General features: G+C 40.9%; 1 protein-coding gene across 1 annotated transcript; it reads left to right on the top strand.

Moving 5' to 3' along the window:
* The first annotated feature begins 1,305 nt into the window (after positions 1-1,305).
* On the top strand, positions 1,306-14,202 carry LOC116315688 (phosphatidylinositol 4-phosphate 5-kinase type-1 alpha-like). Its single transcript, XM_031734050.2, has 16 exons — positions 1,306-1,433; positions 4,879-4,913; positions 5,544-5,630; positions 5,877-6,007; positions 6,103-6,220; positions 6,709-6,861; positions 7,009-7,308; positions 8,905-9,140; positions 9,251-9,334; positions 9,456-9,504; positions 9,704-9,788; positions 9,880-10,050; positions 10,700-10,832; positions 10,913-10,975; positions 11,110-11,209; positions 11,288-14,202. The coding sequence occupies exons 1-16, from the start codon at positions 1,388-1,390 to the stop codon at positions 11,288-11,290; spliced, it is 1,794 nt and encodes a 597-aa protein (XP_031589910.1). The 5' UTR covers positions 1,306-1,387; the 3' UTR covers positions 11,291-14,202.
* The last annotated feature ends 752 nt before the right edge of the window (positions 14,203-14,954 follow it).

The raw sequence follows: 14,954 nt of genomic DNA on the forward strand, positions 1-14,954 counted from the left end.
AAGGCACCATTCCCAGTGAGAAGAATGGACATTCAAAGTTTGAAAACATTTTTTTTCAAAAGACGAATGGCTTGAAAAGTGAACACCGAATGCTACAGTAATAAAGGCCCCAAAGTTGAAAAGTGGCAGTTGCTCGTACCAGTAAAAATCAATACAATTGGGAGGAAAATAACTTTCACTATGTACTTTAAATTTACCAGTGTTGGCAAAAAAGAAACAATGGTAAATATTCGAAGAGGTAAACATATTGTTCCCACGTAACAACTGGAAAACTGTTCACTCGTACAGTCTGTTCCTGAGAAATTGGGCCTTCTTTGAGCTCCATAACCAGTTTCTGTTATACCTCAAAGGTATACTTCAGTTCCAGTGGGTAGGTTAGGTTGACTTTATGATGTAGATTCCCATGGTTAGTTCCTCAATAGATCATTGGATAATGGCTTCATCTGTGGCCTGGAAAATGCAGATTTCCCAAATTAAATTCAACATAACACTGGTCAAAGAACCTTATACCAAATTTTATTTTAATTTGTGCAGCTATTCCAAAAAATGTTAACATTTACTGAGAAGCACATTAGGTGAACAAAAATGGATTTATTACAGCATGTGATTAGATGCGTAATCAATGCTAATCCTGTGAGTCCTCAGAATGCTCAAAAAGGTAATGCATCTCTGAAGTGAAATCTCCTTGCAAAGAAGCAGAATACTATCAGAGAATGGAGAGGTGTGTGAGTTCAACTATGAAAATTTCAGCTCATTATTTATGTTACAGAAACACAGAGACACACCCAAAATCATCTAAGCCTTAGAGATGATTAAAAAGTGTTATTAACCTAACCCTTTATAGAAGATTTTTAAATTTAAAAGAAATTCTCTGGCAAATATGGGATATATTCTTTTAGCACAGCCAAAATAGCATGAAATAGTCTTCCACTGTTGTCCCAATTCATTGTTTCATTCATTTTTCTTCTTATCAACAGAAAATTTGCAGCTTTGGAAACATCACTCCAGATCGCAGTCCTCCACCTGCAGAGCTACAGCGAACAAACAGAGCAAGAGGAGGCAGGAAAAGGGAAGCAGAGGTCATAAACCGGTGGAAATTAAACCTATTAGCTCCCCAAGAAGTTTTGACTTGTACCACGGGGCTGAATTGTTTTATTTTAACAACAAGAGTCAGTCGAAGCCAGCCGACAACTTCTTTTTTGAGTAGTGTATATATTCAATTGCTTGTGCTGATAACATACTTTATGGGCGCCTTTCTGCCGCACTACAGCAAACTGAAACCGTCCCACGTCCCTCCACTGGAGGCGCTGTGGTGCTGCTGCAGCAGCAACACGAGCATCAGAATTCAAGTGTCGGCTCTGTCTATGATGTTAACAGTCAGATCGTAATGGCGACTGCTGGAACAGCAGACATGGGATCAACAGCCCCGACAGGTATCTAGCTATCAAATCTCATTCCTTTGTCGTCTCAAAACTAGCGTAAAAGGCGATATCTACAGTGTTTTAAAGCATAGAAAATGATGCAACGCTGGAGCTCTGGCTGTAATTGAGCCTTCGTTAGCCGTTAGCTAATTAGCATCGAGGTTTTCCACCAAAGAAATGAACCAATCTGTGGTTCGCTTATTTAGCTGGCTCTTTAATAAATCCTGGTCTTGTCGTATTAAAACACAACAAGATTTTGTGTGCAGGCCACTTGTAAATATGAGGAACAATCTATTGATTTTTATAACGTGCTATAAAGTAATTCCCGACACCACGTTGACCAAACTGTTTTGTTATCAAGCCGGCTGTCCTGTTGACGCTTTATGGTGTTTACACGCAAACGAAGTAGGTAGGTGAGGGCCAGGTGAGATTTTATAAATAAAGATCGCCGTTGCTTGGTAAATGAATGGGACGTGTGTAATACTCCTGGTGTTAAAAAAAAAACCCTCCCCCCAAAAATCAAGCATCTATGGGAAGTTAACGGTAACTGCTCTCACTCACGTCTTCCTCGCCTGTTACATCCCGTTTCCTCTTCCTCTGAGCGTTTTGTGATGTACATGGATAAAAAAAAATCCGCTTTCACTTACCTAAGGGCTTCATTAAACACCTCCCAACTGTTACTGTACAAATATTTTCAGTTTAGGTGGTGTATTGTCTGTGTGTTGATTTTCTGCATTCCTTTGTCACGTTTATCTAAGTCAATAAGCAGCCTTAATTTATTTAACCACCTTTGTTTAGGATCACTGATATCAGACCTGTGCACTGCACATGAACTGGTTCCACTTGCTTCACAGATATAGATTGATCATGTGCTTTCAGAAGCTTCTTTTTCCCCAAGATAAGGCAGGCAATGGGGAAGATGCATCTCTCTAATCCAGTTAGTTGTGCATCACTCATTAGCTTCCCTGTATATGGTGGAGGTGCTCTGCTCCTGGTAACCACCCAGTCTGAATCAGTGAATAAAAATAGTTGCTTTTTAAAGCACTCCTGTGGCTCCCAGATGGCTGAAATCCAGGGACAGCACAAGCACAAGATGCAGCATTCACGCTTGCAGACACTTGAGTGACAGTAACTCACTGTGGTTTCCCTAATAGCTTTTATCAGCGTCGTTTCCAAATCAAGTCAAGAACCAGTATATTTGTGGACCCTTCAGAAACGACCTTAAAGAGTGTGTCCATGGGTCATGGTATTGCCGTGCAGGCTGTGGGCTGTGCGTAAACAAGGCTGGCAGGGACTTGTTTGGTACACAGAGAGGAACAGATGGTTTGCCTATTGTAGTGAGGCCTGCCGCTGATGAGCTGAAGTCATTGTTAGGGAACTGACTTAGTCTAATTACTATCCATAGTCTGCTGCACAATCTATGTCATTAACTGGTTGTATACTGACCTTAATAATTCAAGATACCCTCAGAATATGCCTACCTTTAGATCTCTCCTACTTGTCCTAATTTAGTCTGTTTCCAGCCAGCTATAATGGTCCTAAACTGTCTGTGATGGTAGTAATAATAACAATGATAGCTAAAACCGGGCCATTTGGTGTTAATACACATGCAAGTATGCATGATCCAAATTTAGTAACAGTCTGTGTTATCTACCTTAAACAAAATCTGTTCATTTCCAAGTTATTTTTGGCCTTTTGGTAAACTATATTCTATTTTACATGTTGAGCACATTTAATCATGTTTGTTTTGTAAACAGTCCTGATGATTTTCCTTTTACAATAAAAGAAAAGTAGCAGTTGCTTAACTGACTTAATTATTTAGGCCATGCTTCCTTTACTTCTGTGCACACCTACTTTAAATGAGTTTAGTGTGGCGCATGTACTAGGTTAAGCCAGTTAGCCTGACCTTGTCCTGCTTCGCAGATATCAGGACTCAGTTCTGGAGGAGAGCGTTGCAGCGAGGTATTCGCATGGGTGTGCTGTGTTTGTGACTGTGAGCAGCAACTGCATGAGTAGTGATGATATAGTGTGTTGTTTTACATAATGAGAGGGAATGTGGGCAGAGCGATGCTCATTGTTTCCCAGCAGATTGCAATGTGTCCCTGCTAACTCAGGAGAGATGCATGGCATTCAGTGAGTCTGTGTAATTATACATACTCTTGCATTTCTTTGGTTGAAAATGTTCATTTTCTGTGCATTGCCAGGTTTAGATTTGATGGGGGTAGAAAGACACATTTTCAGACTCACACTTGTTACTACAGGTGTAAAATCTTTGTAGCCTTCAGTCTTTTTTGTGTGTATATATTGACCTATGGTACTGCAGTATTGGAGGAGATGTTGCCATTGGTTACAGGCTAGAGGTGATTGCAGAGTGGGCGATGTAGTAAGTGTATACACCAAGTTTATGTAAGGACAGGACACAGGAAATCATTTGCTGTATTTATTTTGTTGCACTTGTGTGCCTTTCTTACCCAACATCTGTATGCTGGGATTTAATGACTTATCTTTGTTTAGCAATTAAGCAAAGGTCTTGGCTTGGTGCTTGCATAATTATTTTACAGGCATACAAACAGAAGCTGTTGTGTTTGGGGTTTCATGCAGGCATGAAAACCCTCCAGTGTTCCTTCATATCTCCATGCTGCATTAGCTTGTCACATGGTGAAATAAACATTGAATTACACAGAATTGAACAGCATATCAGTCTCATAGATCTCTAGTCAGATAACTGAGTTTACTAAATGGCCTAATTTAAAGGAGACCTGTTACGTCATTTCCTGCTTCATATTTCATTCTTGGACTACAAGAGTAGCTTTGCATGATTCACTGTTCCAAAAATTTCCTAGTAATCTTATACCAGGCCTTGGTGCAGCCCTCAGTCCATCACTGTTCGAAACAAAGTATTTAAAGAGTCGTTAGGTTGACTTTAGGAAACATCTGAGCATTAGTGAGCATGCTGGAATGGATCTCAGTTATAAAAGCAAAGTTAGTCTGAGGCTTAAAGTAGGCTGGGACAGCAACAGCTAGAAATTGCACCATCTTTTGAAAGGAGGTGGTGATGTTGACACACATCCTTGGGGAACAGATGAATCTGGAGCAGCTAGCTCATGGGAGAAGTAGTTCCAGTTCATGTACTGGGTGCAGCCGTTAGTAACTGTGGCTACATTTAGGTCTGGGTTCATCATCGGTCTTATAGTCATCCACCAGTGCTGGAAATAGCCCGGCTAATTAACCAGCACAGGGATTCATAAACAGACCCTAACAAATTTGTCATTGGTCAAAGCCTTTCCAACTCAAACCCTTCAAATTTATTTCAAGTGTTGACTTTGAGTACTGACTGCATGGGTTGGGTTTCAGAGTCTTAACAAAGGAGCTATACAGATTGCTTACTCTATGTAGGATTTTTCTTGCAGGTTTTCAAACAGTTATCTCAATTTAACTTTTTCTGTTTTCTTTTTAGGGACCAGCAGCATTCGAAAAATGGCCCCCGCCGAGGTAACTATGGCAGGAATTGCCTTAGAGTACATTTACATGATGTGCAGCACCAGATACTCTGAATGTAACTACTCTCAGCTCTAGGGGGAAAAGGAGAGCAGAGCAGGCTTACAGGGCTGAACTTCTATTCATCCAGACATTTGCAGTTTGAGGCATCAGTCACTAAAAGTTTATTATGGAAGTGAGAGAGTGGCTCTTGTAACGCAGGAGAGCCACATTGTTGTTCCTCAAAGCTCTACATAGATTAATGTTTAAAAGTTTTCTTACTTTTAAATATGAATAGTTACTCATAATAATACTGTAGGTTCAGAAACAATTATGAAATTTTTGTAGCTCCAATATCAATAAAAGGAGGAAGTGCAGAGGTAGTTTTTGGTCAGGAATAGTAACATCAGGCTGATTGCTGTTTGATTAGTTTCCTGCCTTACAATTTGACCTTCCTCTGCAAGTTCAGTAACTTGTGAGCCCAGTTGATCGCTTGGTTAAGGCTGTCATGTGAAGCTGTTTATCCATCTGGCCTAAAGCTCGCATACTACAACAGCTAGCTCATTGTTTTCTGCGTTTACCAGCACAAACACACATCAAACCGTGTTTGATTTTACTTTGACAGCTTTCTGCCTCTCTCCTCAGATGCCCGGCTCTTCAGGCATGAGTATGAAGAAGACCATTGGACACCGGGGCGTTGAGACTACCACAGGAGAAACTACTTACAAAAAAGTAAGGGCAGGGGTCGGAGTCAGTGACAACAGTGATTTGTTGACACCCGCAGCACTGAGCCAGAGTGATCCAAGGTGTTTACAGTTCAGTGGGTTGGCCTGCATGTTTTGGCGTCTGTATTCTAAAATTAGTTTGGAAGTTCCTCTTGCTGGAAACCCAAGAATAGTGAGTGAAACAGCAGAAGTCACAGGGGTAAAATGCTGTTTGTTCCAGTGCTTACTCTCTTTTCCTCGCTGACCTCCCTAGACTACGTCATCTGCCCTAAAGGGAGCAATCCAATTGGGCATCGCTCACACAGTTGGCAGCTTAAGCCAAAAGGCGGAGAGGGATGTTCTCATGCAGGACTTTGTGGTTGTTGAAAGCATCTTCTTCCCGAGGTTTGTGATTCGAGTTGTGTTTGAATGCATGAAGTGAACTGTTATTTTTCCATTTTGCATAGTTTAATGGTTTATCTGTTTCTTGCTCTTTCCAGCGAAGGCAGTAACCTGACTCCTGCTCATCACTACAGTGACTTCCGCTTTAAGACCTATGCTCCTATCGCCTTTCGTTACTTCAGGGAACTGTTTGGCATTCGGCCAGATGACTACCTGGTCGGTATTAACCCCAAGGCTTCACCACAGCTGTGTGTGAATCTCTACATACTGCATATATATTCAGTGGTTTAAGCAAAGCACATGATCCCCTTTGGGAGAAATAATGAACAATAGCTGAAGGTTTTCTCCTTTTTTTTTTCAACTTGTAGCCTCAGTATTTTTTTTCTCAAAAATGATGATGCTTGTGTCTCATCATCACCACATTTGCTGCCACAGTGGGCATGGAGCTGCGCCATCTCAGACAGAATGAGAAGCCGTAGTCCAAGTGCTTTTTGGCTCTGTTTTTCTTTCCTCCTGACTCTTTCTCTGCTGTCTGTTTTTTACAGTCAGCACTAGAAATGCTGATAATCATGTCTCTGTAGTTTAAATCGATCAATTGTGCAATCAGGAGCCAGTGACCCATATATCTTACTTCAGAAACACAAAAACTGTTTTGTTTTTTTGCATTTCACATTAATGCGGGTTCATCTGTCTCTTTCTGGAAGTATTCTCTGTGTAACGAGCCGCTGATCGAGCTGTCGAACCCCGGAGCCAGCGGTTCCCTCTTCTACGTCTCCAGTGATGATGAGTTTATCATCAAGACTGTCCAACACAAAGAGGCAGAGTTTCTCCAGAAACTGCTGCCTGGATACTTCATGGTGAGTCTGGATAGAGTGGGAGGTAGGAGTTTGTTCAGAATGAGTGACTTTTACTGCAACAATTCTCAGGTAAGGGGAGGTTTTTCTTCTAATTTAAGTGTCTAATTTTTTTTATTTTTTTTTTTGTCTGTTCCCTCTCCCTTTCAGAATATAAACCAAAACAAGCGCACCCTGCTGCCTAAGTTTTATGGACTGTATTGCGTTCAGGCAGGCGGTAAGAATATCCGTATTGTTGTGATGAACAATCTCCTGCCCCGAATCATCCCCATGCACCTCAAGTATGACCTGAAAGGCTCCACCTATAAGAGACGGGCTTCCCCTAAGGAAAGAGAGAAGGCTGTCCCCACTCACAAAGACCTGGACTTCATCCAGGACATGCCTGATGGCCTGCTGCTGGAAGCAGAAAACTACAATGCTCTGTGCAAGACTATACAGAGGGACTGCCTGGTGAGTTACAGAGATGTGGCTGTTTTGTATAGATTGTTTATTGAAGTACCGAGCACTAAAGTGTATGGAGAATGGCTTGGCAAGCTCAAATAGTACACCACCATGGTAAATTGTTGTTATCCTCTTGCATAAAAGATACAAAAATTGATATTTCTCTACATACAGCATAAATGTAAAGAAATATCAAAGACTTTTTAGATTCATTTAGTTACTTTAAGCTGTTTTTCCATATAATGAAAAGTCCTTACATTGTAGATGGCCTGCAGATTGCTTGACAGATAGTGCAGCACATGTAATGTCGACATGTAGCGCACTGGCACTTCATTAAACGTTACATTTTACAGAGACTACTATAATTTTCAATTTCTCCAAAGTCGATTAGTGGTTGTTGATAGTCGGCGTTGGTTGTTGTTTGCTGTCAAGCTCCAGGATCATCAGCAGACAAGTGTGTAGTGCTGGAAAGATGACTCAAGCTCGCATGACACTGCAAGCTAATACCTTATTTACTTTGAGGGATGGTATCTTTTGAAATGATGGGAGTAGACTGGTGCCATTTATTGTTGCAGTCTGCACAGAATACCAGAATGTTCTGTATCATTTTTCCTTTTAATCAGACTTATAGCAGCTGCACATGGTTTATTGATTTGATCCATTTCCATTAGCTCATTGTTCCGGGGTTTTCAGCCACCAGAGGTTTTGGCTTTCCACCAAAGAAAAATCATTAGGACTGTCATTTGTATTTTTGTTTGTTTGTTTTTTGCTTTTTTGATTTCGGTGTGTTATTTACTTAAGTTTAAAATAGATTTTTGATCAGATGGCTAAAAATAACAGGGTAACTTTTTTTTGTTGTGTCATGTAAAACCAGTTATTTGAGTTATATCTTTTCACCTAATAACTATGAATAACATCTAAATATTTGAAGGCAGTTTGAAAGTAAATCACAAAACCCAACTCAAAAGACTTTTAAGGATTCAAAAATAATTTTTAAATAGAGAAATGAATATTATTTTTGGAACCAATCCCAAAGGATTTTGTCCTGTAGAAATAAACAATAGAGAAATATCAGTTAATTAATCCTCATATTCTAAATCAGGCCTATTCTATAAGTTTATCCTATAGAATTGAATCATAATCTGTTTTTTATTTGAAATTTAACACTTTTATGTAAGAAATTACCTCTTGTGGTCCATACTTTGGAAATCACTGTATTAGAGGGTTACCTAGGCAACTGGATCCTTGAAAACTCTCACTTTGATCCCTGTGTTGATGGGATGTATTTCAACTTTGGGCTCAAACTTTATTTTCAGGATCAAGATTAAATCAGAATCCACTGGTCACATTACAAATATTTTTGTTCTTAACTGTTGCTGGATTGAACACTTAGACCTGTTTTGTCATATTTTAAATGAGCATAATATATATGACAGCATGTCACATTTATTATTGTACACTCGTATCAAGTTTTATTGTCCTGCCTGTGAGTGTTGCCAAAGTCTTTGGCGCCTGTTGTGAAACAGTGTGTCTTTACGTTGATTTACAAATGGTTGTTCCAGTTGTTGCCAGCCGATTCTCATTGCACTTGTTTCTTTGTTGCAGCTCCTGCAGAGTTTCAAGATCATGGATTACAGTCTGTTGATGGGCATCCACAACATGGACCAGGCCAGCAGAGAGAAGGAGCGTAGCGGAGGCAGTTTGGTCGACAATGCGGGGTCCGAAGGAGCAGTGACCCCAGATCAGCGCCGACCACAAGCCCAGAAAAGTCTGTATTGCACTGCCATGGAGTCCATCCAGGGGGAGGCTCGAGGGAAGGGAGCTTTGGATTCAGAAGATCAGTGAGTGTGACCATCAGCACACCTGTATGAGCCTGTATTTGCTTTCTGGGGAAATTGTAGCTGTGAAATGATGGTGAATGAAGCAGTGTGTTCTTTCTGTGACCTTGCAGCATGGGTGGTATTCCTGCTCGCAATAGCAAAGGAGAGAGGTTGCTGATCTACATCGGCATCATCGATATTCTCCAATCTTACAGGTATGAGTATCAGAGCAGCAAAATCCACTCTTTATATGTGTATTTGATGCTAATTCATAAGCAAGGTTCACACCACTTATGTAAGTTGCACTAAATAGTTTCATTATGTGATATTATTTAGGTTTATTAAGAAGTTGGAGCACTCCTGGAAGGCACTGGTCCATGATGGGGTAAGAAGTCGTACACTATACATCACAATATGTGTTAATAGACTTTGATTGTAATTGTAGATTGCACATTAACTCATTAGCTTGGACTACAAAGAACTATGACTGCTTTTTTTTCCACTTTTAAGAGTTGGTGAATTAAAACAGAAATGCTGCTTTATAAGGTCTGTCAGGTTTTAATGATCCTTTTCCTGTTACTTAGGACACAGTTTCAGTTCACAGACCTGGCTTCTATGCAGAGCGCTTCCAACAATTCATGTGCAACACAGTGTTCAAGAAAATTCCACGTACGTGTGTCTTTTTAATTTTACTGCATTGAGAGCAGAGGTGTGAAAAGGCCTGATGATTGCACTGATCATTTCCTGTTCTCCTCTTCAGTTAAACCATCACCATCCAAGAAAAGCCGTGGTGGAGGTCAGGCAGGGCTTAGGAGGGCGCCCACTCTTGGAGCACCCACACCACTCTCCCACGCGACAGGACAGTCATCTGTGGATTCCAGACTAGTTTACCACTCCCATTTTAAAAGCACAGAGTCAGAGGTGGACAGTGGTAAGAGCCAAGAAGATGAGGTCACAATTAGTAGGTCTGTGGTTACTGCAGTGGTCACTGATGTGGGAACAAGTTCAGGCCCCAAATTTTTTTATCAAGCATTGAAAATGAAATTGGTGGAAAAAAAATATTGAGATGAAGGTCAGCACGATAGCATCAGCAAACTACACAGTGTAGTGACATTTAGTGACATTTGAAACACTAAAATTGTGTTTCAAGTGTCACTGAAATGTTTGGCACTTTATGTCGTCCAATGTCACGCGCACACATGTGCAAAGTCAGACTGGTTACTTGAGGGGGACTGCTCCTTTCTTTCTTGCAGGTGAACGTCCACATGTCTGTGCAGAAATTGGTTAGTTAACTCTGACTGAGCCAATGTACAGTCACAGAGTCCTGCAGAAGCACACAGCTGTCATCTGCTTACTTTTCACCTGATTACAACTTCCTATCATAGACGGCAAGAGAAAGGCAGTCTGCAGCCTCAGCCTTTAAATGACTAGTCAGCTAGTTACACTCATCCCTATACTGTATCTGCAGCAGCTCCTTGCATTCCCCACAGGCTTAATTTGATTGTAAATTGCACTCAGCTTTGGATAAGATTGTTAAACTCGCTGTAATTGCCATATGAATATGTTTTTTTTCTCCTCAGGTGTGCAGTCAGGAAGGCCGGATCTTGTTCCTAGGACTCCTCCGCTGGTAGACAACCCTGCAGACTGCGAGGCCAATCTGTCCACCTCATCACAAGGCAGCACAGGAGTTGTCTCCACCTCTCCTCCCCTGCGGTAAAACCTCTCATCTTCCTTCTCGTGCTCACGCTGTGTTTTTTCATCTCTTCTGGTCTGACTCTGACTTTCCTCTGCAGCTCTGTAGGCGTGGAAGTGCACAAATCGGCAAACACGGACTGTGACCAGGCTGTTTCCCACAGGTACAGAGTAGTACAGAGTACAGCCAGTGATAAGTCTATTAAAAAAAACAAAATCAATAAATATGTTTTTTGGTTTTTTTTAAACTACTTTTGTTAGTCATTGTGTCTCATTGATTGCTTTTTCCGTTTTGCAGTTTGGGAGTAGAAGGAGCTGCAGATAATCCAGGCAACCTGTCTGGAAATGAAGATGTAGTTTCTCTGTCGGACATCGTCCCTGAGACCAACATCTGTTTCGTAAGTGTGTTTAGTTGCTAGTGTTTGTGCAGGGTGTCAGAAATACAAAACAATCTTAATTACATTTTTTCTTTGCAGTAAAAAACACTCCCAGCAATGAGAGACTTCTGGAAACGGCGAGGTGGGTAGAAGAAAGGCAAAATGAACTGGAGTCAGTCATCCACCGCAGACCCTCCGTCGCTCCTCTGCTGTTTTGTGACCGCTGCAGTTTATACAGTAGCCACTGAATAAAACAGCAAGGTTTGCGACCGTGAGGAAAGCAGTGATTTGGACAATGTTGTGCGGTAGGCTCCAGACTTCCTCAGCCATCAGCACTGTCACTGTGTGTACATATTTGTCCACACCTATCCAAAACTGTCTGATACACACTCAAAAAAAGGCTTGCGGCTCTGAAAGCGGCAGCTTTTTAATAACTGCCAGCATTACATAGACTAGACAAAGATTTCCCTTCATGTCAGTCTGCAGCGATGATATAATGAGTTGTATATTGTATTGAAAAAAACTAACAAAAAAAAGGTCAGCTTCACTATCACCAGTTGATCGTGGAAGGTAGTCAAATTATCCCTTGAAGAGCCAGTCATCCTGCCCACTATCCACAGCATGAGGAGATGTGGGTAGGAGTGGGCAGGGACGGTTCAGCAGGAACACACACACAAAAGCACATGAAGGGCATAGCCTACATAGGAGGAATGAATGTTACTGTGCGTTCGTGCACAGTCGAGGTGGGTTCACATTTCCGTGACTCCCACTCTGGCGTACCTGTTATTGCACATCCATCTCCCCTCAGCACTCTAAGCTATCCATGGCTCTCTCACCGCCATCGATAGAAATCCTTCAAATCAACACCTGCTGCTGTCGACTCTGTAGTCGCGTTTGCGTTTTTCTTTACTGATTGTACAGTATTCGTTTAAAACAGCAGAGGGATGGGGTTTTAACCCGACCTATGGTCATTTTTTTCTTATAAGTTATTTTTCTGGAAGCCTCAGTGGTGCCACATAGATCTTCCCACTGCTGAATGTACATTGTAGTGTTTTTATTGCATAAAAAATGTGTCTTATTACCATGGCAGATCACATTTATACTAACCTGAACATCTCCCCTCTCTGTTTATGGCCGTATGTGCTGAAGTATAAGTGTAGCAGCATTGCTAATCAGTAGATGCTGTTGAATTTAATTTAAAGTTGCAGTGCGTCATGTCTGTGCCTTTCTGTGTTTGCCCCTCCCCTTACATGCGATGAAAACTGACACTTTTTACAGGTGAGTGCTCTGGTTACACAGAAACCTGCCTTATCACTACAGCTGAAGTTCTCAAACTGCCATTTGTACGTCTGGACCAACCAGAGTCAGTTTTCAGACTTTCAGATTTAAACTCTACTACAATCTCCTTTTTTGGTTACGTCAGGTATTCGGTCACTGCGGTTTTTCATCTCAGCCAATCACATCGCTCCCTGTCACATCATACATTGAAGGATATATACCGGCCTCCTCATTTCTGCTGGTTACAGAAATGACACTCGCTCGCATCCACTCAGACCAATATTATTAACGATAAGTAATTTTTGTATCGTGTTTTTATGAAGTCTTGCTCAGCTTCAATGTGGCTGTGTTTATTCTACTGAAGTGATTTTTTTTTCTAACCCCATGAGATATTTCTGATAGAGAAATCACTACAAAGTGACTGAAGCAAAACTTGAGACATCATCTCATTTAAGGAATCGTTATTTATGTTTGTTGAGCACATGTGGTCTATGCAGCAGAGAGGCTTGGGAGGAAAAATGAGCTGTGAATAGAGAAAGAAGGAAAATTACTCATGTTCATCAATGCACAGCTGACGATTTAAGAGTCTTTTTGTATTATAAGCAAGTCACCAAAGAGAAGAGCAGAGTAGACTGAAGATTTAGTGCAGTTAACGTGAGGGTGAGGGCTTTAGATTACTGCATGGACTGATGGTTTCTGTATGGTAATAACACTGGGCTGACCTGTGTTTAAGGATTTATTATTAAACTGGATGTTATGGTTTTTCCTGAATCATTTTGTGTCCGATAAGTTTTATCTGACATAAAAACCAGAGAATGATAACATTTCTTTGTCAATCATTTCTTCATTTCAAGATTTATCTCCACATTCCTGTGAAATTCATTCATTTGTGGTAGCGTTTAGGACCTTTTAGTTGTACTTGAAATAGTTTTGGTAGTTTGCTGAAATGTAAACTAATCACAGTTATAGACAATTATAATACAAAAATGAAACGCCACAGCCAACAGAGTAAACACTCTGACAGTGTCTTCAGATCAGAACGAGTCCGGGTTTGATTTTGTGAGAGCTGGATTTTGATCTTTTTATGTGATGACTTCTTTAAATTGGTGGCACTGGTTAATTGCTGGCTGCACACCAGTTTTGCTGGAGTAATGTACTACACCGTGACAAAAGGAAAAACCTCCTTTGGTGCTTCTAAGGCAGAACACTCAGTAGTTGACACTACGATGAATTTGAAGTAATGCAATATGAACCACAATCTGCCACTTTTCAGCTCTAAGAAGCATATTTATTGATACGACTGATTGCTGTAGGTTGAAGTGATGTGTTATGTACCTTTTTAGATGATTGTAAGTAAAGTGTATACTGACAGAAGGATGTCTGAAACTTTATAGCATGTGTTGCCTATAAAGGGAGACTGTTTGACAATTTCACTTTTTATATTTCATGTTTGGATTGTGATATGATAGATATATTCTCTCCATGATGATTTTCTCCATGCTTTTTTCTACATGAATGTGTTATACGGCTCTTGAGCCACCGTTGCTGGTTGTCCTATATGCTTCGATTACTATATTTTTACTGTGTACAAAATGTGTATATGTACATATGAGTCACGGAAATGCCTTCTCATGCGATATGTGCTGCCTGTCCCTCCGGCCATGTTTCAGTTATGTGGTGGTGGTGATGTTTTCATGTCTGATTTTAAATGAATAAACACGTTTTGTAAGTCTTCATTTTGGTTGTTTGTTGTTGTTGTTGTTGTTGTTGTTGTTTTTTAATCTGAGCATCGATGTGAATGCTGCAGTTAGTAAAATTGATTTCTTGTTTTGCACCCTGTTACATCACTTCCTGTTCATCCCGCATGAAAATATGCACTTTGGTTTCATACTGAGCTGGAAAGTATTAACTTCACTTTTTCCACTTTTTGCCATGTTACAGTTTATCCCAAAATGGTTTGTGAAGTGAAGCGTGATGGTGGCAGCAGCATGCTGTGGGGATGTATTTTAATTTTTTTATTTTAAGAAGCAGGATCTGGAAGACTAGTCAGGGTCAAGGGAAGGATGAATGCAGCGATATACGGAGACATGTAATGACGACCTGCTCCAGAATCCTCTGGACATTAGACTGTGGTGAAGTCTCATCCTCCAACAGGACAACAACCCTAAGCACAGCTTCAGTTCTGAGGTGAAAAACAAATTAAATCCGTTTTTGGGAAGTCATATGACTGAAAGACTTACTGGTGTCACACTGCCCACTGGTGGGGTGCGGGATGCTCCTTGAGTGGATCCTGATGGTAGGTGAATCTCATTAAGATTAGCTTGTCATCCATCCTCGGGTGAAATAACCCACTGTCAGAGCTCCAGGTGATGCTTCCAGAGTGACAAGTGTTTGGAGGTAATGACAGCAACAGGAACTGTCTTTATCTTTCCAGTTTGCACCTGGATGACGTCGACTGACTTGATGTTAAGGACCAAAAGTTCATTTG

The sequence above is a fragment of the Oreochromis aureus genome, linkage group 11 (genome assembly GCF_013358895.1).
Source record: "Oreochromis aureus strain Israel breed Guangdong linkage group 11, ZZ_aureus, whole genome shotgun sequence".
In the NCBI taxonomy this organism is placed as follows: domain Eukaryota; kingdom Metazoa; phylum Chordata; class Actinopteri; order Cichliformes; family Cichlidae; genus Oreochromis; species Oreochromis aureus.

Bases quoted from the DNA above. Each gene is read 5' to 3' on its own strand.
- LOC116315688 (XM_031734050.2), top strand. From the start codon at position 1,388: ATGGCGACTGCTGGAACAGCAGACATGGGATCAACAGCCCCGACAG. The intron at 10,833-10,912 runs GTAAAACCTCTC...TTTCCTCTGCAG, and splicing joins TCCACCTCTCCTCCCCTGCG to CTCTGTAGGCGTGGAAGTGC. The intron at 10,976-11,109 runs GTACAGAGTAGT...TCCGTTTTGCAG, and splicing joins GACCAGGCTGTTTCCCACAG to TTTGGGAGTAGAAGGAGCTG.